Source organism: Neofelis nebulosa, chromosome 6 (genome assembly GCF_028018385.1).
Source record: "Neofelis nebulosa isolate mNeoNeb1 chromosome 6, mNeoNeb1.pri, whole genome shotgun sequence".
NCBI lineage: Eukaryota > Metazoa > Chordata > Mammalia > Carnivora > Felidae > Neofelis > Neofelis nebulosa.
In genome coordinates, this window is record NC_080787.1 from 91,035,459 (window position 1) to 91,059,956 (window position 24,498).

The 24,498-nt window shown below is 34.5% G+C and overlaps 1 protein-coding gene across 4 annotated transcripts in view; it reads right to left on the reverse strand.

Moving 5' to 3' along the window:
• MMS22L (MMS22 like, DNA repair protein) overlaps positions 1-24,498 on the reverse strand; it is a 133,879-nt gene that overhangs the window by 67,744 nt on the left and 41,637 nt on the right. For all 4 annotated transcript variants that reach the window (XM_058734774.1, XM_058734772.1, XM_058734773.1 and 1 more), the window contains one exon: positions 22,168-22,671. In XM_058734774.1, coding sequence (XP_058590757.1) covers positions 22,168-22,671 — 504 coding nt within the window. The remainder of the gene's footprint in view (positions 1-22,167; positions 22,672-24,498) is intronic.

Sequence of the window (24,498 nt, forward strand, 5' to 3'; positions counted from 1 at the left end):
AACAAATGCTACATGTAATGATTCACCTCTCTGATCTATTCTTCAGACATAAAAGGGTCCCATTTAACATAATCACATAATAACAGCAAAAGTGATAAATATCGAAACCTTAACTCTTCTAATATTTGCAAAATCCAGATCTTTGTAATAATAACACCACGATAGGAAACTGCAAAACTGTGTAATTATACTTTAATTGTATTGTGAGGCATGCATTAATCACAAAGTTTAAGTACCAAGGATAGAATTATAATAATTCTGTAAAACAAATTTAAGCTAGCTAAGTAGGTCAGAACCACTAACATGCAACAGGAGACCTCTGGGAATTTATCAGTTAATGGCTATTTATGTGCAAATGAGTGCCCTCCAACGCTCCAAAATCCTGTGTAGCTGAAGGGTATTTCTGTTAACCAGGAGCACTGCTTAACTGCACAGGCATAAATTAAACCATTTTATTGGAATGATTTTTAATTCCTCTACTTTCCTTTTACCACTTCCCCCCCACCCCCACCTTTCTAGAAGCACAATTTACAGAACATATTTAACAGAAGAAAAAAAAAAAAAAGGTGGCTGGAGAATCTTCAAAACTGGTCTCTCCCAACACCTACATGTATATGCAGATTACGCCTTCAGTAAAATTAAAGGAAAACATTTTTTTTTGCTTCACATCTTCCAAAGGAGACTTAAATTGTTAAAAAAAAAACCCAAAAACTAAAAGCTTCAATGTAAACACTACATTAACATACTTTTTCTACAATGAATTATAATAAAATAAAATTGTTTTACATCCTTATATTCTTATCTTACAGAAGACAAAAAAATTCAGTGGATTTTGCAGATATCATCTTTATAATAATGGTCAGACTATACACCTATCAAAGCATACTCTCAGAAGGGGGAAAAAAAACCTCTAAGTGTGTCACTTCTAACTTGCCTCAAAAGAAAATGAAGTATTTGGATGTTTTCAAAAGCGGGGCAGAGATAAGCAGAATAAAATTTTTCAGTGTGACATAAATACAGCTACAAGATACCACTGCACATCATTACCAGGACCACGTCAAACTTACTCAAGTACAAGGGTGGCATAAAATTAGATACTATCTCACTTTTAGATTTTAGGTAGAATAACAGTTATCTCAAATCACTCTTTTAAAAGATTTAATACAGAGGCAACTTAAAAGTTTAAATTGTGCTAACATTTCCTTGGAGTTCTTTCTTTCTCATCATTAACTGAAAAATAAAATATAATTTAATTCTAAGTTAAAGACAAATAAAGGCCAAAATAAGATATACAGTATCTTTAGAATTAGTGTATTTATTGTACAGATGAAAACCTCATCAGGTTAAGCTAGAATAAAAAAATGTAGTATTTGTGGAAACTATTTTACACATACAGGTAAGCAAAGTTTGTGGCAAACTCCCTCAAAAAGATAAGAAAATGTTCCACTTATCTTTCCATAATTGAATTTTTCAGAGTTGTAAGTAAATTATAGCAGAGTGGATGATTACATCAAGTTTCCTTCTGATTAGCGTGCCTTGGAAACATATCACTTCTGGATTCAGAGCACGATCATTAAAGGTATCAAGTGCTCCACTGGACAATTATGTTTGCATATGAAGCAGGGAACAGAGGTCTCCAGTCTAATACCATGTGTTATACTTAAATGTATAAGACATATAAGTCATAGAAATTAAGATGTATTTACAGCCTGGAAACATAACTTCATCACAACTATCTATGTTCGGGAAGAAAAGTATTAACTACAAAAGATAAATTCTCACACAGCTGTAACCTAACCATCTGTTAAAGCTCACTGCCCTATTTCAAAAGGGTACTCTCAGAAGCTATAAAGTAAGGGCTCACTGGAGCTCCCTCTCTGTCACTTGTTGATTAGGGGCAAGAGTACTCATGCCAGTCTTCCAATCACAGGAAGATTCTCAGTCAGATCTCTCTGCCCTAAGGATTAGTTAATGCTGTGTAGAGACAAAGAAGACCTGCTTTCATTGAAGAGACAACAAATATACAGTCGGCTTACTGAAGGAGCGTCAAAATTAAGAAGTGGGCCTCATATCTGGACTATAACCTCCAAAATTACATTAACATTATACACGGAACAGAAATATACAGGTGTATGAAAGTGATGGAAAGTTACCAACCTCTGCATTTATATGGCTGAAATAGCAAAGAGAAAGACATGAAATTAAAGTTTTTGGACATCTTTAGGGTAATGAGATCAATAGCACCAATGAGAGAAATCTCAAACGACAGAATTAACGAAAAATTTTACCAGTCTGGAAAAAGAAGCCAAACAAACATAAAATACCCATAACTGCTCAAAATTGCTTGCCTGACTATAATAGCACCAGCCTGGGTCATAAGATGATCCCTTTTTTTTTTTTTTTTTTTAATTTCATCAATCAGTCCTGATTTCAAAACTGATGTTCTTTCCTACCATATTGCATTTCATTGAATTATTTTTAGTTTTTAAAATATATTTTTGGAGCACCTGGTGGCTCAGTTGGTTAAGCATCTGACTCTTGATTTCGGCTCAGGTCATGTTCTCATGGTTCGTGAGATCAAGCCATGCATCGGACTCTGTGCTGATGGTGCAGAGTCTGCTTGGGGTTCTCGCTCTCCCTCTCTCTTTGTCCCTCCCCTCTTCTCTCAAAATAAATAAACTTTAAAAAGTTTTTAAAAATACATATTTTCATATCACTAATCTTTTTTTTTTCCACCATGGTTTTGTACCTAGTTTCTTTGCTTAAGTTCCCTTTCAATTTATCATGCATATTACTGCCAGAACCATTTATATAATTATCATTCATTCATTCAACAAAGACTAAGAAACACTGTATGTCAGGTACTTTAGCTGGGTATGTAGTGCTGAAGATAAAACTTTAATAAGACAAATTCCCTGCCCTCAAAGAGTACTTTAGTGAAGGAGGGGGATAAAGATGATGACATTTCAAGTGATATATGCTCTGGGTGATATAAATATGTTTAGGGTACACAAGGAGGAAGCCATTTGCTCTGCCTGGGGAGCCTGAAAACTCTTCACAGGGGAAACTGCAGTATTTCATTTACACCTGAAAGGAAATAAACTTACCAGACAGAGAAGGAATCAAGGAAAATTTCAGGCAGGGAATTAAGAGGAAAGCACCAGATAAGATCTTTTTCTCAAGAAGCTTGTGATTCAGTAGAGGGAGAAGAGCACTGCTATCGTGTTGTCCCTCTACTTAAAACTAGAACTTGATTTCCTCCTCTGCCAGGTCTATATACTCCTGCCCTAATTTCAAAGCCCTTCAGAATCTGGTCATCTTTCTGCTAAAGCACATATCCTCTTCTTTTATCAGACTAGTTTCTTCAGCAGTTCCAAAACACATTTAACGCCCTCCAATTTCCAATTCTCAGATCACTCTCTATTGTAGCATTTTTCTTCCCTTTCCCTCAGTGAGTTATATGATTGTCATTTTTATATCCCACCTCTTTCAAGAGACCTTTGCTTTCCTTCCTCCTGCAGTCTCCTACTTTATTACAAGTATAAATTCTACTTCTCCTTCAATACCCAGTTCAAATGCCATCTATTTCAAAAGATCTTTCCTACTCCTCTCATTCCATCTTTTTTCTTCCTTCTTTTTCCTATGGATGATGAATTGCCATAAGATGGTATTCACTACTTATTTTCACTTTGAGTGACACTGCAGTCATTGTTTTTTAAAAATAATTTCCTGAAGTAGAGTCTATTTGTTTTTTGCACACAAAGAGGTATCTGGCACTAGTCGAGCTCAATAAAAGTTACTGAATATTCCATTTACTGAATTATTGCAATACCCCATTAATTTTTTTTAATATATTACGTGCAGAATTATGTATCTACAACTACAGATCATCTGGTGTCTCTCTCCCATCCTACCTGCAGCAAGTAAGAGGGCAAGTCCACATAAAGCATCCAAAAAATATTTGCCTGGTTATTCATCTACCCTTCACCCAACCTACTTAGTTACAATTTACTTGTAATTCTTCAAATCTTTCTTCCCCACTAAAGCATTGGAAAGTGAGAAGTCAAACTGCCTAAAGTCCCTGACCTGCAAAAATCCCTCATCAAATAAGTTATTTATTTTTATTTATTACATCTTATTTATTTAAGTAATCTCAACCCCTCCCCCCCAACATGAGGCTCAACTTATAATGCTGAGATCAAAAGTTGCATGCTCTTCCAACTGAGACAGTCAAGCACTCCCAAATATGCTGTTTAGTAATGAACTATGACTTGGATTTTATATATCTAAAAAAAAAAAAAAAAAAAAATCATGCACAAAGTAGCCACCTCAGTATTTACTACCTAATTATTGCCTTTGAGGTATAACTAAAAATCACCAACTACTGGCCAAAGTCAAAATAGGTGATATTTGTAGCACTGTAAGTTGGTACCTAAGAAAAGTCTTCCCTTCATGTCATTCTTTTTTGTATTTTTACTTTGTGCATGCTACATAAAACAGGGGAAAAACCATAAATAACAAAATAAGGCAAATTAAGTAAAATTTAGTTTAATCATGCTGTGTAAAACATATTTCCATTTCATTTATCAACTTTAAAAGAAAAGCAAATTTACCTAAAAATATTAAAGCATTCTAATTCTACAGATAGAATTAGAAGTACTGAAGTAATCTAATCCAATCCTTTATCTTTTAGATGAAAGAACTGAAATATGAGGGCCAACCTGAGGTCCCACAGGAGTTAGGGCTGATTTAGGCACAAAAAGATCTTTCAATCACTTCACATTCAACCTCAATTTGCTTCTTTATATAAATTTATTCTTAAACCAATGGTCTCTCCTAAATGTAAATACTGTATTAATGAATACTTGAGGAGATACAGGACATATTTAATATGCAAGACCACAGGCTAACATGAACAATGTAGCAATATTAGCCTATTTCCTTAACTTGGAAACTTTGTATTTAAGATAAACAGAAGAATTGAAAGAAGCAACAGAGTGAATAAAGGATTCTCCAACTTTAGTGATTCTAGGATAAAAACCATAAAAGACAAAAAGAGAAATGACATATATGAAAATTTAATCTGACTTCTTTGCTCCCCCTGCCATCATTCCAATGGCAATAAATAAATCCATCTGTTATGGACTGAAAACTGAATTCCCCCCAAATTCATATATTGAAGCCCCAGTACAGCTGAAGACTATAAGGAATTATGGTTAAAACAGGTCATAAGGGTGGGGCCCTGATCCAATAGAATTAATGTCCTTACAGGAAGAGATACCAAAGGACTCCTTTCCCCCATCTATGCACGAGAGAACATCATGTGAGCGCAGAGTCAGCGCCCTCTCTGAAAGCAAAGAACAGAGTTCTCACTAGAAATCAACCATGCTGGCACCTCAGTCTCAAACATTCAGCCTTCAGAACTGTGAGAATAAATTTCTGTTGTTTATGTGATGCAATCAGTCTGTAGTATTTTGTTATGGTAGCCTGAACAGACTAAGACAACATCTGCCCAAGTTTTAAAAAGTTTATATATTTAAATGAAACAAGTTCCTAGTGCCTACTAGTACTGTGCTAAATGGTAAATGTAGAATAACATCCTAAAAGATAAAACATGACTATATCAGTCCATAAGGAAATAATGGAAAGATTGAACCATATTTAATATCTCCAAATTAGGCAAAATGCACTTGCCTTCTGGGAAATTAGATACGATTATATCTTATCACAAAACTTCCATTGTAATGTAATTCTGAAAAGGCTGGACCATTAGTTTGACCCAAGATGTGGAATTTCTTGTATTTGGGAGCCCACTTACCATTTTACAAGAATGGTCTTCAGAATATAAGAAATTCCATACATATATTGGGTCAAAGTAATGATCCAGGCATTTCAGAATTCAGAAAAGAATGAAGGTAGAAATATAAATAATTGGAGTCAAAGTAAATAAGTAAACAAAAATTTGGAGTCTACACATTTTCTAGTGCAGGATACATTTTCACGTACACCAGAATACTTATTAGTACAGTCCTGAGACACACAAAGTATTGATAAAAAAAAAATCTGCTGAATTACATTGGAATTCCTCCTAGGAAATAAATACAAACAAACAAACAGTTAACTGTGTGTGTATGTATACACGTATATGTATGTATGTAACATGTTTAAAAGATTATGGCACTTACATACATAAAACCCTTAAAACTTTCATACATCCTGACAGAAATGTAAAATGCAAATTTCAAAATATTTGAAATATACATGATATTTATAAGGTTGATGTGTTTAACATATGATTTGCTGAGGCAAATTAACATTAAAAGATAAACAAGGTTACTTAGTGAGAGGTCATTACAACAATCCCCATTTGGGGTTGTAGGCTCTTCAAAGAAAAAGTCATTTTATAATGAAATTGCTTTGCTCTCCTCTGGAACTAGAAAAATAATTTTTCTTTCCCTACTTTTTCCTGGAGGCCTTCCTCCCACAGCTCATCATCATTTTATTTCAATTTGGAATGGTGGTTGCCTGGGCCAGGTGTACAACTGTCTTCTGTACCTTCACAATTCTGTGCTGAATTCTCCATTTCCTGAACCCCAAATATTTATTGTTCTTGGCTACATCCTTCATTTCCCTGAAGCACATGTTCTTTGTCAGTATATCTCAAAAGCATAAAACTAAAAGAAAAAAGCAAGTGGCATGGCTGTGTGGAGCATCTCTGGTATGACAGTATTTACGTAAACTTTTAAAAATGCACAATGCAATACTACCTATTGGTTTTGGATTCTATTTTGTCATGTTAAATTATCAAAAGTACACTGTCCTCAAAAGCTCACAAGTTTATGTTTTACAGCACAGTAAAAGGGTGGGGGGAAAAGGAAACATTAAGGTTTCAGAGGATGGAAATAGAAGAAAAATAAGTAGATGTCAGGAGAAAGAAACGTAGAAAAATGTATCAATGAGATATGGCTGTAATTAACAAATCACTAAAGTGCGTACACACATTTATAAGTGGCTAAGTTATTTATTATTTTTTATTATTGATGGCGGGAATATATTAAAGATGTCTAAAACAACTTTAAAAACTTTTGAACTGCTATCTGCATAAGCACAAGCTACTAAAGACTTATTTCCCTTCTAATATATCTATCTGCCCCCTGTCAGCTATACAGCAAAGTGTGACTGGCTTATTGCCATATGCATTATTTTGTGTACGACAATCTCAGAGAAAAATCTCTAAGTGATGTACAAGGGTTTTAAGAATGGTCTCCACAACATTTGTCAATTGATCACAGTGTATTTCTTTATTTGTTTATATGTGTGCCTTACTATACTGTGGGGCACTTGACAGCAATGATCTGATTTTATGCATCTCTATTTTCTTCAATACCAGCACAGAGTCCACCATAGCAGGTACTTGCTGGGCACTCAGTAAAGGTGAACTGACTGAATAAGACAGTCATTTCTGTTTCTTGCACAGGCACAGATTTGATAGTCAAAATTCTAAAGTCACAAGAAAAAAAGGGTATGTGTGTGGGAGAAACATGACTAAGAAAGTAATTTGTGCTTTTACTGTAAGTATAAAAAGTATTCTTTTCATGGAATAACACTGAACGGACTGAGAGTGGAGCTCTAAAAGTTTTAATTTAGAGTGGGAAACGCTATCTTAAATTCACTTGTAATATACATTCTTTCACTTCACTTCTATGAAACCAATGGACAAACGATAAGGATAACAAAAGTAATCATTATTAGGTGCGCTGTTAGTGTTATACATTTGAGATATATCTCTTCTATTCTTCAAACCAGCTCTTTAATAACTATTATTACACACATTTTACAGATTAGAAAAATTGAGGTTCAAAGAAATTACATGACTTGAAGAGTAAAATGAAAGAAAAAGGCAATCAGGATTAAAATTCACGCTTTCAATCTTTTGAAAAACACAGTTATATACCTTACTATATATAAGCAAAAGATATTAATTATATGATTCACACACATTAGATAACGGAAATAGAAGTGTGCCAGGCTGGTTTTGATACTGGATATACCAATAACTCACAAAATTGAACTACAGCTAATATCCCCATTAAATAAACTGAACAACCCAAATTTTCAGTGAGAATCTTGGAAAATCAGATAGGTACAAGAGCCAAGCTAACTTAAAATTACGTATAGCTCCTAAATGTTCACTGGGGTTAAACAGAGTAAGGTCTACTATTCAACGAGATACTCTGCAGTCTAATACAGAGTGTGTATGTGTGTGCACATGTAGAGAGATGTCTTTGATATCTCTCATCAAAAAACTGAAGGTGCAGAAACATCCAAGGTATAATCCCGCCTTTCCCACTTAAAATAAAGAGGTCGTAAAAGAGGCAGGGTGCATAAAAGGAGAAGCAATAGCTCAACAGTTGAGAAGAATATTCTCTAAAAGGTTTAGGAAGGGAATGACTTTTATTTTCCACACCATACAGTTCTGTATTATTTATATCCTTTATAGGATACATGAATTTTGATAGTATGAAAATAAAAGAGGCATTACAAATTATCTCCTAGAGGCTTCAAGTGGTTTAGATTTAAAATAAAAACTTTTATTTTATATTTGATATTCATAGTAAACAACGGGACAAGGGAGGCACACTGCTTAAAGGAAATAGGAAAGACAAGTGCAGGAAAATTCCTTTTTAAAATTCTGGGAGATGAAAGTTAGTTAACTCTTTATCTTGTCATTTAAGCCCCACGCTCTAAAAGCTTTCTGCTTTCTGTTTTCTGTATGTTTTCAACATATAGAACCACAGTTTTGTTCTATAGGGGGGAAAAGTTGATTTTTCTAGTTTCAGGTTTTCTACTAGTTAAAAATTTGCTCCTGCAGGATGTAATTATGTGTGTGTGTGTGTGTATGTATGTACAAACCTTGAATTTAATTAAACTACAGTTCTCAGCTTTTTAAAAAGAATTGTGTCTACATTTCTATATTTTTATTTTTAATGTTATTTATTTTGAGAGAGAGAGAAAGAGAGAGTGAGCGAGCAGGGGCATGTTCTCCCCTGAGAGACAGAGAAAGAGAAAAAGAGAGAGAAAGAGAGAGAAAGAGAGAGAGAGAGAGAGAGACAGACAGACAGACAGACAGACACCTAAGCAGGCTCTGTGCTATCTGCACAGAGCTCGATGCAGGACTGGATCTCACGAAAGATAATGACCTGAACTGAAATCAAAAGCCAGACACTTAAACTGAGCCACCCAGGTGCCCCATTGGATTCTATATTTTAAGCCAAATCATTAAACAAAATCTCTTCCACATATAGTCAAACATGTCCATGAAGATCAAAGCCTCATTTTATAATGTTATGAATGATACCTTTGGAGTTGAGCCATACACAATTTATACAGCAGTACCCAAGAACCCTGCCAAGATACACATAAAGAACATAATCAAAACTTTGTATCTATTAGTGAAAAATTCAAAATAGTATAAATTTTCACCAGTAAGAAATGGTCAGGTAAACTACTGTATATCCACACAATGGAATATTATGAAGCCAGCAAAATAATGCTGTGGATGTCACTGATAAGCAACTGATGATACATAAAGTGAAAAAAGCAGGTTACTACACTGTATTTAACCCCAGTTTTAGTTTAAAAAATGTATATGAGTAGGAAAAATCTAGAAGGACACAACAATATCAAGTTGGTAAGATTTCAGCATGGTAAGATTAAGTAACTTAAAAAAAACTTGGATACATTTTCTAAGTTTTGTATTACAAATGTGTAATAACTGTAGGAATAAAATGAAACAAAAGAGGTCTTATAGGGTTTGGGTGGATTTTATTTTTTTAAATCATCTGACTTGTGAGAGAAACCTGCTCCCTCCACCCCAACCCGAAGGGGAAGATTTATGCAACATAAGCTACATAATCAGGGGTGGTTTTCACTTTGTATTTTTATCAGGTATCTTTCAAACTGTGCCAACCCTGCGGTTGGTAGTCTGTTGTTAGATTTTGAAGATGAGTTGTTAGTAAAGTGCTGTTATTGATAAAAATACATAATTGAGAGATCAACCAACCCAATTGAGGCTCCCTGAAAGAACACTATTCCAGGAAGAGTATACTGGGGTTTCTTGCCCTGGGTAGATTCACTTCATAAATGGATTAACTCTTGGTTAACTAGAAAATTCTGGAACAACCAATTTCCCAATAATGATGTATTTTTTTAAAAAACAATTTAGTATTTAGTATGCTCTAAAATACCCTTTCTTTGCATTCTACCACTGGCAGCTTTTCACCACCAAAGAGTCCCAAATTCCTGGAAATTGAGTACAGATGAGGTTCTTTCCTATCTTTTACTGGTTCCCACGAAAGCTGCCAGCAGGAGGCAGCAACGACTGGCTGTGGCAACTGCAGAGGCTCTACTCTGCACAGTAGTTAGCTGCTGGCTTCATTCTTCTGTCATTATATAAGCAAGATGACACTGTTCTCTAATCCAGCCAAAGCTGATAAATACCATCAACCTGTCACTTCCTACATTTCAAATTCTAACATCACAGCATCAAAGAGTTTTTACATTTCGATTTCTTTTGCTGGCAGCAGCCGGTAGCCTCTCATTCTCCCACGGTGTTCTAATGCTGCATTTGCACGCCGGGGTTACTCCCAGACTGAATAGCGGGTCATCCCCTGCTCACTGAGCTCATCTGTGGCCCATGTGCTAGGCAATTTAGATCCAATCAGCCCTTATTTAGCTCAAGAGTAATGAGCAGCATAGTGACACAGACTTAAGCCTGACCCTCAGGACACTGCTCATCAAGCAGTAAAACTGTGACAAAATCATTCATCTTCCACCCGCTGGCAAGAAATAATACTCGCACTCACTGTATTACTTTTCAAGATTAAAAAAAAAAAAAAAGTCCTGAATTTTCATGATGTGAGACATTAATTTGCAGAAAGCTGAATTCCCTTAAACCCCCCTGTTGCTATGAGCTCACCAGGGGGAAATAGGCCTTAGGAGACTGAAATGGAATAAAGAAAATTGCTCCAGCTTTCTTTTCATTTTAAATAAGCCTTAAATCTGACAAGAGATATCCTAAAGAGAGAAAAATATATATCTTGTAAGGTAAAGAAGAAACAATTGAAATTAAGAGTTCCAAATGCTAGTTTCACTCCTTATATTTGTTCTCAATTCTGTTAAAATATAAATAAATTTTGAAACTGAGAAATTACTCACCCTTCTCCACAAAGTAGATGGAGAAAGCTTAGGAATTGTTCCTTATGGTCCATATGGTGGCAAAAGTAGTAAATTTGTATCATAAAACAAAAATGTACTCGGACAGTTTCCAAGAAAATACATCTTAAAGAAAATAACTTTAGGGTATTTACCAGAAGATGGTGGGATAGCTGAGAATATTTTGAAACTATAACGAATCTACTTTTTCCACAATTTATAGTGCCATCTGAGGTCTTATTAATCCAAAAATAATTAATGGAATAATTAAGAGATCAGTTTCTTTCCTTCAGTGACACATCACATCATTAAAAAACAGGTCTAGCAGCTTGTTGTACTATACATTTATTGGATGTAAATGCTTAAATTATTGCTTCCTCTGAGGATCTCCCTTTTATAAATGACAGCCGCAACAGCAGTTTATCTCAATGAGTTTTTATAGACTGGGTCCACTTACTGAAATCACAATTGTAGATATTTTTACCCATTCCATAGTTGGAAAAGAATTAACTTTAGCAAATGCATCACAAACGAGAGGTTCCAGTCTTCAATATATTTATTATGACAACATGTCTTTGGTTTAAGAACATAGCACCGTGTGGTGCCATGGAAGTGCACAGTACTAATGTCTTCCTACAAACTCATTGCTGAATTTCATCTAAAGCTTCAAAGATCTGGGTGGTCCAAATACCTATAGTGAACTGTGGGGTTCAGGCAAGGAACCACAGGGACATAAATAAGATTGGGGAAAGTAGCTTTCGCCTCACCCAACATCTTTTGATTTACCATTTGCTAAAGAGAAATGTTCTGGTGCTTGGTACAGAAAATAATCATGGCACTTCTATTCCCTGAACAACTGAGCTGATCTACTTTCAAAATAATGAAATGTTTCCTTTGCAGAGTATATTTCTTTTGTCCTTGCCTTTTGTCCCAACATTTTTCGTCCCAATTTCTGTTTTATAGTGTTATTTTTCCATCTCTACCTCCCCTCTTTTTTCTAATTATGAAAGGTACATTTACTGTTTCATCCCAGAGAAAACAGATTTTTAGTTATTGCAAACCTTGAGAACTATTAATCAGAAAAGAAGTATAAAACTCCATTCACCCACTTCTTGAAAGTAGGAATAATCTTGAGGGGAGGGACCAATATAAAGCTCTATTTATCTCTCACTTTTCTTTAATTTTATAATTATTGGTAATTGGTGTTAAATATTAGACCTGATCTATAACTGGAGATCAAAAACTAGGGGCACAGCAAAAACAAAAAATAGAAGACTAAGGAAAGTGGGGGAAAACTAAGAAGTCACAGAAACTTTGGTACCTTTTCTTTGTGTGCAGCAGTCTGAATCTCACACATACGTGCCTTGTTATGAGTCTATTTTCCTACGTTGTGCTGTGGTCACTCAAGAGGCCCTCTCTTCCAGGAATTTTCCATCCTGGGGTATTGTCTTAAAATATTTTTTTGATTATTTCCTCACTCCATTATTTCAGTTCCCTCTTTAAATACCTTGCTTCTGACCAAATCCAAATACAGATGATATCTACTTTTAGATTTAAGGTGTTCCTGTAGATCCAGACTCAATGGAGAGCTTCTCAAAATTTCAAAAGCAAGCCAAAAGCTCAAAGGCCCAATTACTCCACTTGTTTACACATTTCAGTGGGAGAAGAGTTTGGTGATAACTATTCAATAGTTAAAATAATAAAAGTGGGACAAAAATTTTAGCTAGAATAGACACAAATTTTATTTTTCAATAAGACCCAAACCCTTTTAATTAACTGAGAAGAATGTACTCTTGTCATCTCCCTGGAGGTCCTTTCTGCCCACTGGTGCTTGAGAAGGCAATAATCATGGAGGTGAAATACAGATTATACATTAAACCCATAGCCTGTCTGCACAATTACTGTTGTCTACTTTCAAGTGGATACTGGCAAGAATTATTAGATAAGCAAGTAAAAGTTGGGGACAAGTATAAATCATTATCAAATAATGCTGAATGACTAAAATAGTAAAATATGAAATGGTAAAAAGATGATGGTTTCAATAAACACTTACTTAAGTACCTTTCTATTCTCATGGTCCATCTTTCATGTAATAAATACATGAGTACATGTCATATATGCTGCATTTAACTGCTTTACTAATGTACCCCAAGTGCCTATAATAATGTCTGCTCCCATAGCAGGCACTCATAAATATTAGTTGAGTTTTTTAAAATAATTTGCTTAATGAATGTGTATCCTCTGTTAAAAATAATTACAGCACAGGTAGAAAGCACTAAAGGATATTAGAGATAAAATGTTAAGGAGGTTCAAAAGGAAGAGAAATTATTCAAGATTAGGGACACATAGACAAGCATACATTTCAAGAGAAGCTTGGGGCACCTGTGTGTCTCAGTTGGTTAAACGTCTGATTTTTGATGTCAGCTCAGGTCATGATCCCAGGATACTGGGGTCAAGCCCCGTTGTCAGGTTCTGTGCTGAGCATGGAGCCTGCTTAAGATGCTCTTTCTCTCTCTCTCTGCCCCTCTCCCCTACTCATGCTCTTTCTCTAAAATAGGATAGGAAAGGATAGTAGGAAAGGATAATGTTGTTCACATAAAAAGAGAAAAAGGTAAATAAAGAAAATAAACATGTACTGAGAGATTATTATGGCCCATGTTCTGAATAGGTATAGCATCTAAGTCAGTGCTGTCCACAGTGTCTTCTGCTTTCCACTACAGTAGGCACTATGTATAGGTATCAAAGACTTGCTTTATACCTAGTGTGATAGAGGAGTTGAATTTTACCTTGTGCAGCAAAAAGAGTAGCAACTCTCAGACACTAACAGGGGTTCCTTTAGAAGCAGAAAAGCACAGGGTTCCTAGGTGGCTCAGCTGGTAGAGCATGTAACTGTTGATCTTGGGGTTGTGAGTCTGAGCACCACATTGGTGTAGAGATTTTTTTTTTTTTTTTTTTTTTTTTTTTTAAAGAAACAGAAAAGCACAGTTTGCTACTGTAGAATTGTCCACTACTGCCTGGAATTCTGGCTTCTCCCATATATGATGCCCATGTACGATTCTTTCTGATTCTATCTCTAGTTCTGATCCATTCATTTAGTAATAATTTCTGAAGTTACCTTACCCTTTTATATCCTTCTAAATAAATCATTTGTTTTGTTTTTCTTTTCCTGTACTCTGCTACTCCACCTCTATGCCTACTATGACCAGCACTGACCATTTTTGACTTCTGATCTTGACAATTACTTTCATTCCCTGGATTTAACCCTTTTCTTATCATTGTTTATCACCACACTTCGGCTTATTCAGTCCTCAGATCTTTCTCTACTATGTTCTGGCCTGAGCCCTCAACTGGTTCTGATAGGAAAAGACAAAAGTAAGAAAGATTTGGAGAATTCTTGAGAATTAGTAGTTCCATCTGACTAAAATAACCGGGAAATCACAAGAAAAAGTTGCAAATGTGGGAAAGCCAGACTGTGGAAGACTCTGAAGACCATGGTAAGGACTGTGAAATTTTCTGTGGTTATCAGGATGTCAGTCAGTAACAGTGTTAAAACACAGAATGACGTAAATAGACTTGTTCTCTAAAAAGATAAATGTGGAAAAATGAGATGAGCACAAACAACACAAGGAAAAATAAATAGGACTTCATTAAAATTAAAAAAAAATTATGCTGCAAAGGACAACATCAAGAAAGTGAAAGATAACCCTCAGAATGGGAGAAAATATTTGCAAACCACATATCTGATGAAGGACTTGTCTCTAGAACATATAAAAAATTCTTTACAGTTCACTAACAAAAAGCCCAATTTAAAAATGGGCAAAGGATCCAAATAGATATGTCTCCAAAGAAAACAGAATAGTCAATAGGCACATGATCAATAAGCACATGAAAAACACACAATATCATTAGCCACCAGAAATGCAAATCAAAACTATAATGAGATGTTACCTCTCATCCACTAAGATCACTTGAATCAGAAAGACACTTAGCAACAAGTGCTGATGTGGATGTGAACAGATTTCAAACCTTAAACCCTGTTGGTGGGAATATCAAATGGTATACTAGAAATGGTTCAGTATTTCCATAAAAGGTTAAACAGAGTTACCATATGACCCAGCAATTCTATTCCTAAGTATATACCCAAGAGGAAAACATTTCCACACAAAAGCTAATACATGTGTTCATAGCAATATAATCCATAGAACCCCCAAAGTGGGAACAATCCAATCTCCATCAAGAGATGAATGGATAAATAAATGTGGGTAAAATGGATTATACGGCAATAAAAGGGAATAAAGTACTGATATATGTGGTAATATGGATATACCTTAAAATCATTATTCTAAGTGAAAGAAACTAGTTACAAATGATTACATGTTGGGTGATTCCATTTTTATGAGAGGTCCAGCAAAAGCAAATCTATAGAGACATGAAGTAGATTAGTTGTTGCTAAGGATGGAGGTTGGGTAGGGGAAAATGGAGAGTGACTGCTAATGGGTATAGTGTTTCTTTCTGGGGTGACAAACTGTTCTAAAATTATGATGATGGCTGTATAACTCTATGTAAATATATGATAACCATGATATATAATAACCATTTAACTGTATGGTATGTGAATTATATCTTAATAAAGCTGGCCAGTAAGTGAATTGTATGATAAGTAACATATCTCAATTAAGCTGCTAAAAAAAAAAAAAAAAAAAGATGGTCTGAAGACAGAGGCACTGGAGGCACAGAGAGTAGGAAACCTTAATAATGGTCTAAAAATGGAGGAAATGGTAGTGAGAATAAAAAAGGAATGAAAACATTAAAAAAAATTTCTATCAACTGGGTATACGGAGAAAGGAAGGACATATTTATATATCACATTTCTACCTTAAGAAATTAGTTTTCTTTTTCTACAGCAGCTCCTTAGCATCTCAGACATATAGAATCACAACTTTTAACAGTTCTAGAATTATTAGGCAATATTCATGTTCCCTACAATCTGGACTTTGTTTTTAAGCAATCTGATTCATTTACACATCCAAATGCATTTACTGAATGGCCACTGATATTAAAAGTACAATATCAGAATGAGTTAAGAACTATCCAAGGTGTAAGTACATACATGCGTGCATGTGAATGTGTTTACTGAGGTTGCCAGGCTTAAAGTGTAGTACATAGAAATGATTATGGGTTCTTTTTTTTTTTTTTTTTTTCACTTTTATTTTTATTTATTTATTTATTTATTTATTTATTTATTTATTTTTTAATATATGAAATTTACTGTTACACAATGGATTATGGGTTCTTTTGAAAACAACAGTAATGACAATAAGAGCAACGGCTCACATGTATCGAACACTTTCTGTGCCAAAAACTTCATATTCATTATTGCATTTAATCCTCAAAACACCTAGTAAAAGTATGTGCTATTACCCTCATTGCAGAATGAATAAAGTTGAGATTTGGACACATAAGTTTTCCCTTAAAATATTTTAAAAGAATTATTTTGTACTTATGTAAGGAGAATCCATGTGTATGTAACAGATCTAGTTGCAGACTAAATTACTTAAATATTAATTCTATGTATGAAAAATTAAGTAATCTATGTTTTAGCAAAACAGAAAAAAAGTTCACAAAACAGAGTTTATATAACTGCATGAATATATAAAATGTTGTATGAAAAGCTATAGTGAAAATACTTTGCAAAATTCAAGCCTAGTAAACAGTTAATATTAAGGTAAAATACTAATTCATCATATACATTAAAATCTCAGTTGAAAGATAAATAAAATATTTAATAATGGAAAAAATCATTAACTTTTTACATACTCTCAAAATATTAAGATTTATACTACTTTCCCTTGAGATGCTTATGCTTTCTCAATAGCAACCAAAACTGGTAGATGGATCACTTTTAGTAAGCAACAAAACTATTTGATTTTTCAAATAAAAACTAGAAATATCCATGAAACACAATCATGTGCTCTCTCCCAAATTATTAGAACAATGCCAAAAACATGCATCAAATCATACATACATAAGCAGTAACCACTCATAATAATAGAAAACCCAAAACAAAAGGAGGAAAAGGCCTGCATGCTGTCAAAAGCATCCTTTCTATTTTTCCTGAAAATTCATATGCATTTTTTGGCATCCAGCAGTCCCTCAGGAGAACATTTCCTCTTGTACTTCTTCCTTCCCTAACTAGACAACCCCAATTCTCTCACAGATTTAAAAAAAAAAAAAAAATTGTTTAGAATAAATGATACCACACTAATAAAAGTTAAAATAACTAGAACTACTGAGCAAGAAAAACATTTGAGGGGAATAATAAACACAGTTCTATGCACGTGCATACACAACTCCCCCCCCCCCCCCCCCGCCCAATCCCAAATGTCAAAATTGATATATAATACACAGATGAACTTCTAGGCTCACTGGAAAAGAAGAAAAAGGGTTTAAATATATATGTATTCTCAAAATGTATTTTGAAGCCAGGAAAACAGAGGCTTAATCTTTTAAGGAGTTGTACTCAGCACATAGAATATCAAAAAGAAACTAACCATGCCTTCTGAATTATTTCGTAGTCTCAAAATTTAACATTTTAGACAAGTTTTCAACTGCCTTTAGACCTCTTCTGCAACCAGGCTCTTGTTTAATACAAAATAGGATGTCAGTTGATCAATATCCATTTGGCTTAAATTCATAAGTCCACAACCTCCCTTAAGTGGTAAAACAAACAGGTACAAAGCCTGAAAATTTATTGTTTCTTTTTAAACTCCAAATGATATTTGCAGATGCCAAAAGGCATTTTGAAATCACTCACCCTTACTTCAGTAAAAATGAAAAAGGGGGATGGGAGGAGGGAGAATCCCATGAGGCCTTGTATGTCAAGTTTTTGCCCAGAGCTAATTTTCATAGCTGTGTTATAAAACCCTGAAAATGGAGGTTTATAATGGAAATGCTGACAGACCCTTAACTATAGCAGCATGAATGGATATAATTAAAGAAAAGCTTTTGGCTACACCTAACTCCACAAATGAAAGCTGCCATTTTTATATTAACCTCAAATAACAGCAAGTGAGAACCAGAAATGGGATTCCAGAAAGGTAATGTGAAATGTTAAAGATGACTGCTAAAAACTGCTTGACATTCGAAGTTTTAAACATGGAGGCATTTAGTTAACATAACCAAGTCAGTATTTTCATAATGCTACTTAATCAGCAATAAAGAATGCTCTGGTGAGCCATCAGCTCCAGTTAGCAGAAAGTGGCATATGAAGTTATTATTTCTTAACAGCCTAGAGGGAGCCGCTTCTCCCTTTAATCAGTGATCTTCGTTCCTTCCTACCTATAATTTCTCTGTCATACAGTTATAAAACTATTACCCAGTTCAACATACACACTCACACATCCTGCACACACATTTATGCAAGGACTGGTACCTTATTCCCACCTGAATTTGAAAACAGAAGAGATTGCTAAGGTAAAGTATTTCATTCTTTTTCTTGTCAGGGATGCAGCCAGGAATAAATATCATCAATCTATGTAACCCATCTTCCTTATCTAAACCAAAATTCAAAGAATTTAGCTCTGTTCTTCAAAGGGGGGCGGGGAGCCTATGCTTTAGTTTTTATCAACTATCAAAACATTTTTGAGCCTTTTAATAATATTAAAAGTAATACTAACATTATAGCATACCTAGGAGGCTCCTATGAAAAGATCCTCAGAGAAGTTCCAGATTTTGGATTAAGAAAGTAGGAACAAACACATCTCTATGATCAAATATCTAAAGGACTTTTTCTTGTGTTTCCCCTCTCTGCCTCCTTTTCTTCTTTCTTTTTAAGTTAACAATCCTGAATGATCTCTGGGGTTCTTTCCCCAAAGATCCGAAACTAAAAGCCTGTCCATCTTCAGGGTATCTGCCTTGGAAGCTCTAAAACTGATGAAATAAAACAAAACCATCCAAGTCACAGTCCCTCTTATTATATACTTTAATCAGTCTCACCGAAGAACTGTGTGCAAATTACAATGCAAGCTTCAGAAAATTAAAAGATGGTAGCACCTACATGATGACAGCTTTAATGAAGACTCCCCACACTACTGCACTTTTCTTTTTTTAATATTTATTTTGAGAGAAAATGTGAGTGGGGGAGGGGCAAAGAGAGAGGGAGGGAGAGAATCTCAACCAGGCTCTGCACTGTCAGCACAGGACCCAATCCTACAAATTGTAAGATCATGACCTGAACCGAAATCAAGAATCAGACACTGAACCGACTGAGCCACCCAGGAGCTGCATGCTCCACTCACTGTTACTCAAACACATTGAGCTCATTCTTCTCTCTGCTAAAAATGCTCTACAATTATGGCAACGGAAGTGATATATGATTACACAGTCACTTACAGCAACTGTTTTTAATCATAGTTGAGCATTATAAAACAAAACTAAAAGTAGGTATGTGTGCAAGGAATTAAATGTTATCAACATAAATATATTTGTGTCTTTTTCATAGGTTAGTCCTACAGATCAATGCCCTTGGTTTAGATGATAGCAGACTACAAACCCAAAGGAGATCTAGTTAAAAGAAATTTCTAATATAAATGTATACTTGCTTTCGCCTTATATAATCAATAATCTTCAACATGCATCCTTGATTCCTACCTTTGTACTTGACTAGTAATGCCCATGATTACCAGAGATGCATTACAGTTTATAAGATACTTGCAAGCAGAATTTTTCCAACATTTTGAAATAGTTTTGGCTTTAATACTAAAGGATTTTTACCAAATTGAATTTAAAGAGCAAAAATTTGTTTTTATTATAAGAAATGAAATTTAGATGGAATAATGTTGATAATAAATCAAAGATAAATTACTGCAAATAGGGGCGTCTGGGTGGCTCAGTCTGTTAGGTGTCTGACTTCAGCTCAGGTCATGTTCTCATGGTTCGTGGTTCGAGTCCCACGTCGGCTCTGTGCTGACAGCTCAGAGCCTGGGCCTGCTTCAGATTCTGTGTGTCTCTCTCTCTGGCCCTCCCCCACTCACACTCTGTCTCACTCTCTCAAAAATAAACATTAAAAAAAATTTTTAATTACTGCAAATAAAACATGATTTACTTGTCTCCATGCCTCTTTGTGATCATTTTTTCCATCTGATGACTCATTTAAAAAATATATAACTTGTAAAAACATAAAAACAAACTGAACAAAAAGCACTATCCCCCTTTTTTTAGTAGCAAAAATAACAGCTAAAAGCACTCATAAATATATATGAATAGGTAACACTTTAAGGTTTACAGTTTGCAAATATCATTTAACTGCTTATGATTTATAAATATATATATATATATATAATGGTTTGGTTAGTTTCTGTTTAGTTATTTGTAAACTTTAACAACGGTAATGTAAGAAGGTAGCTGTGATTGGTTAGAGTCTGAGTGGTGATACTGAGACCTATTTTAGTAAGTCACAGAAAGTCCATGTTTCCATTTCTTCATCTATAAACAGGCAGGACAAGGTTGGCAAAGAAATAAATGAGTACAGTATTTGTATACTGTATGTCTTTCAAGAATACAACAATTATTCTTGTGTTTCTAATTATCATTCTTAAAGAATAACCAAAACAGTCCTAGGTAGGAGCTTAAAGACAAAAAGAAGTTAGTGAACAAAAAAGAAATAAAGAAGAAATTTCTTACTTTCTTACTTTTATTTACATTTTTAAAGCCTCTCCAACTTTTGAAATTAGTCCCATTCTCCTATTACCAAGTTTCCATTAACATTTTTACAAACTTCAGCATTTAATTTCTTATCTGAGAATGCATATTTTCTAAATATACTCCATATGCTAATCTAAAAATAAGAAAGGAGGCTTTCTCATATACTATTAGGAGTGTAAAAGTTGGCACAAGTTTTTTTTTTGTTATGTTTTGTTTTGGGGGGTTAGAAAATCTGGTATCATCTATCTACATTTAAATGCGCATAGACCAATTCATTTTTAGAAATTAATCTATTCTTCCACAAATACACAGAGAAGGCACATATAAAGATGTTAAATAAAACTGTTTAAAATAACAAAGTGGTAAACAATATAAATTGACATTATTATGGTATTCGTTAAACAAAGTTTGGTACAACCATATAATGAAACACTAAGTAGCCATTAAAAAGAATTTGATGGGTATCCATCTACTAACATGGAAAGCTGCCAAAGAAATATTAAGTGAAAGGCGAAAGATTTATTCGATCTGAAGAAAAAAAAAAGAAACAGTAAGTGAAAAAAGGCAGGTGCAGAACAAAGATCATCTGTTTTGTGTTTTTAGCCTATAAATGAGAAGAAAAAAATCTGGAAGATTCTATGAGAAACGATTTTACTTCTGTGGAGTAAAACGAAAGCAGTATTTAAGTGGATCTGAAAACAGTGTTTTATATGGGTGATTGGTGTTATCAACAGAAAAATCTTATTTTAATCTCAGAATAAATTGTTTTACCTGGAAATATTTCATGCAGTTGAGGTTAGAACTCTGCAGCAAAATAATTTAAAGAAGCTTACCTTTTTTTTTAATGGTACAGGGTGGTCAAACTCTCCTTAAGGGCACAAAATGCAAATGTTTCAGTAGAAGCCACCTTAGATTTGAGCTCATGATCTTGTTTAGACTATCTGAAACATTCCTTTGGATAATACTATTCCTTTAGCAAAGGTAAAAAGGGAAGGAGGGGCAAAGAAGCAGTTCGGGGACTGCACCAGAGCTGCTCGGAGTTTAGTTTTATGTGTTAGCACATAAACTTTCTTTTTAAAGAATTACTGTTCAAAGTAACAGTTTGGAAACTACTTATGCCAACATAAAACCAACTCCTCTCTCTCCATTTGGATTTCATGAGTGTATCGAAAGGAAAGTTTTAATATAGAATCAACATAGGTGATGACATAAAATAAATCGATAAATTAGAGTATTTACTGGAAAACGTACCTGATTCTGGCCAGAACAGCTTGTAGAAAGCTCAACACGATCCTAAGTTCAGATTCTTGACAAGCTCGCAGAAGCATACTGAATCCATCATTAAGCAGTTTTTCATGGGAAGGATGCAAGCAATGGCTAGTCTCAAACACTTCTTGAACACCATCAATATAGATGGAAAGAAGGGTCCAGAGAGTCTGTCTTTGTCCCATTTCATCATTCTTAGATACCAAGAATTCTTTTGCTTTCTCTCGAAAAGCACCTGAAAATTTCTCAGCCAAAACACCAATGTCCAGATTTTTCTGGATATACATCAAGAGGAAGGCCACTTGACCCTTCCAAATGAGAGGAGATGTTATAAAGGAAGGCTTGAGGAAATTCAGGAGGCCTAACACATGACCTGCTACATCTTCCACCTCTGCAACAGCTGCTAAGAGTAGAAAAAGGATGAAAAAGTTCTGAAGACCAACTTCAGTTAGTTCTTCCATTCTTTTTTGATGGAATTTAGAATATATTCTGCAAAACAAAACAAAATTACCTTAAAAATTTTTCAAATAACAGCTTTTAAAATAACCTTTTAAAATAACAGCTCAATACTCATGACAATCTCATTACTGTAAATTTAGCTAATTCTTCATTATAATGTTGCCATTGTCACTTTTTCTACTTTGAAAATACTCACAGAATACTCATACCTTCAAATTTCTCAGTGAAGCAGCAATCATCTATGAGTGGATTAAAAGGATTCAGTGGTCTTCCCCAAAGGACAGTATAAGTTCTTTTCATATAGCACATGGCTTTTCCTGTTATTTTAGTACTCTTAATCACCTTTCTTTTTTAATTTTTATTGACAAATAAGAAAGAATATATATCCCCTTTTTTTTAAAGTTTATTTATTTTGAGAGAGGGTGATGGTGAGGGACAGGGAGAGGGAAAGGGGGAGGGAGAGGGGGAGAGAGAGAGGGAGGGAGAGAGAGAGAGAAAATCCCAGGCAGGCTCCATACTATGAATGTACTGCCTGACACGGGCTCAAATCTACGAACCATGAGATCATGACCTGAGCTGAAACCAAGAGATGGACACGTAACTGACTGAGCCACCCAGACACCCCAAATATATACTCCTTTAAGTACAATTTGATGTGCTTTAAAAAAATCTTAATGGGGCAATTTTAAAACAATTTTCCTTAAACTCTTTCTCCCTGTACCCCTCACAAAGACCTGCTCTTGCCAGAATTATACCTAAGACAATTCAACGTGCTGGAAAAATTATTTTTACTTATTGATAAAATAAAATGGTTAGTGTTTAAATGTGCAAGACTCCCCATTTAAAAATCTCTTGTGTTAATATAATTTACTAGTCGAAGTAAAGGATTACTTCATCAATTAAGGGATTAGGATAGGAATAACAGAACTGTTACTGAATAAATTCCAAATATTTGTTTTAAATAAAAGTTCTGAGTATTATGTCTTCCATAAAATGATTTAAGATTCAAAGATAAACTGGCAAACAGAAAAAAAAAACTACTGTTTGAGCCATATAATTTTTGGAGGTTTAACAAAGAAGTTACCATTAAAAAAAAGTATACACTAAAAAAATTCTACTGTATCACCATCATCTTGCAAGTCATATGTGGGAATCAAACAGGAATTTCATTTAGTGGTTCCTGACAAATCCCTACCTAGAACATGAAGGAATTCTTACTCTGCAAGAGCTCCCATTATATAAGCTGAGCAAGTGGTGGGGGGCAGTATATTTTACAAAGAGGGCTAGAAAAAGGGCTAACAGATAAAGAAAGTAGATCAAGGGAAGACAATAAAAATTCATATCTATTTAACAAGCAAAATTCTCAAAAACAAAAACCAGATAAATATGACCGAAAGTTTATTTTACCACACCAGAAATGAAAACTGGGCATTCTTCTCAAATGAGAACATTTGAGTTATTTGGTTCTACCTTCTGGTTAGTTTTCATTCAAGGAAGCAGGACTAATGGGACTGCTGAATTCAAAGAATGCAGAGTTTTACAGACTGACTCTATTACCTGCCAGTGTATGATTTGGAAAGGTTTTCTATTTCTGTAATTTTGAATAAAATTTATGCACTGAATTATATAATAACGTTACAATTAATTTTGGCAAAAGAAACAACAGTTCTCTAATATATTTAATATATGGAATTTCAATCTTTAGGACAGATGAGATAAACCAAAATTCTCCCCAAGTTCTAGATACTAGGTTTGTTCCTTACTATAGTAAATTGGCAGGATCAAAAGGCTGCATGTTTTGTTGTCCTGTATACACTAGGGAATACATTTTAAATGTATAAACCATAAAGACTTCTA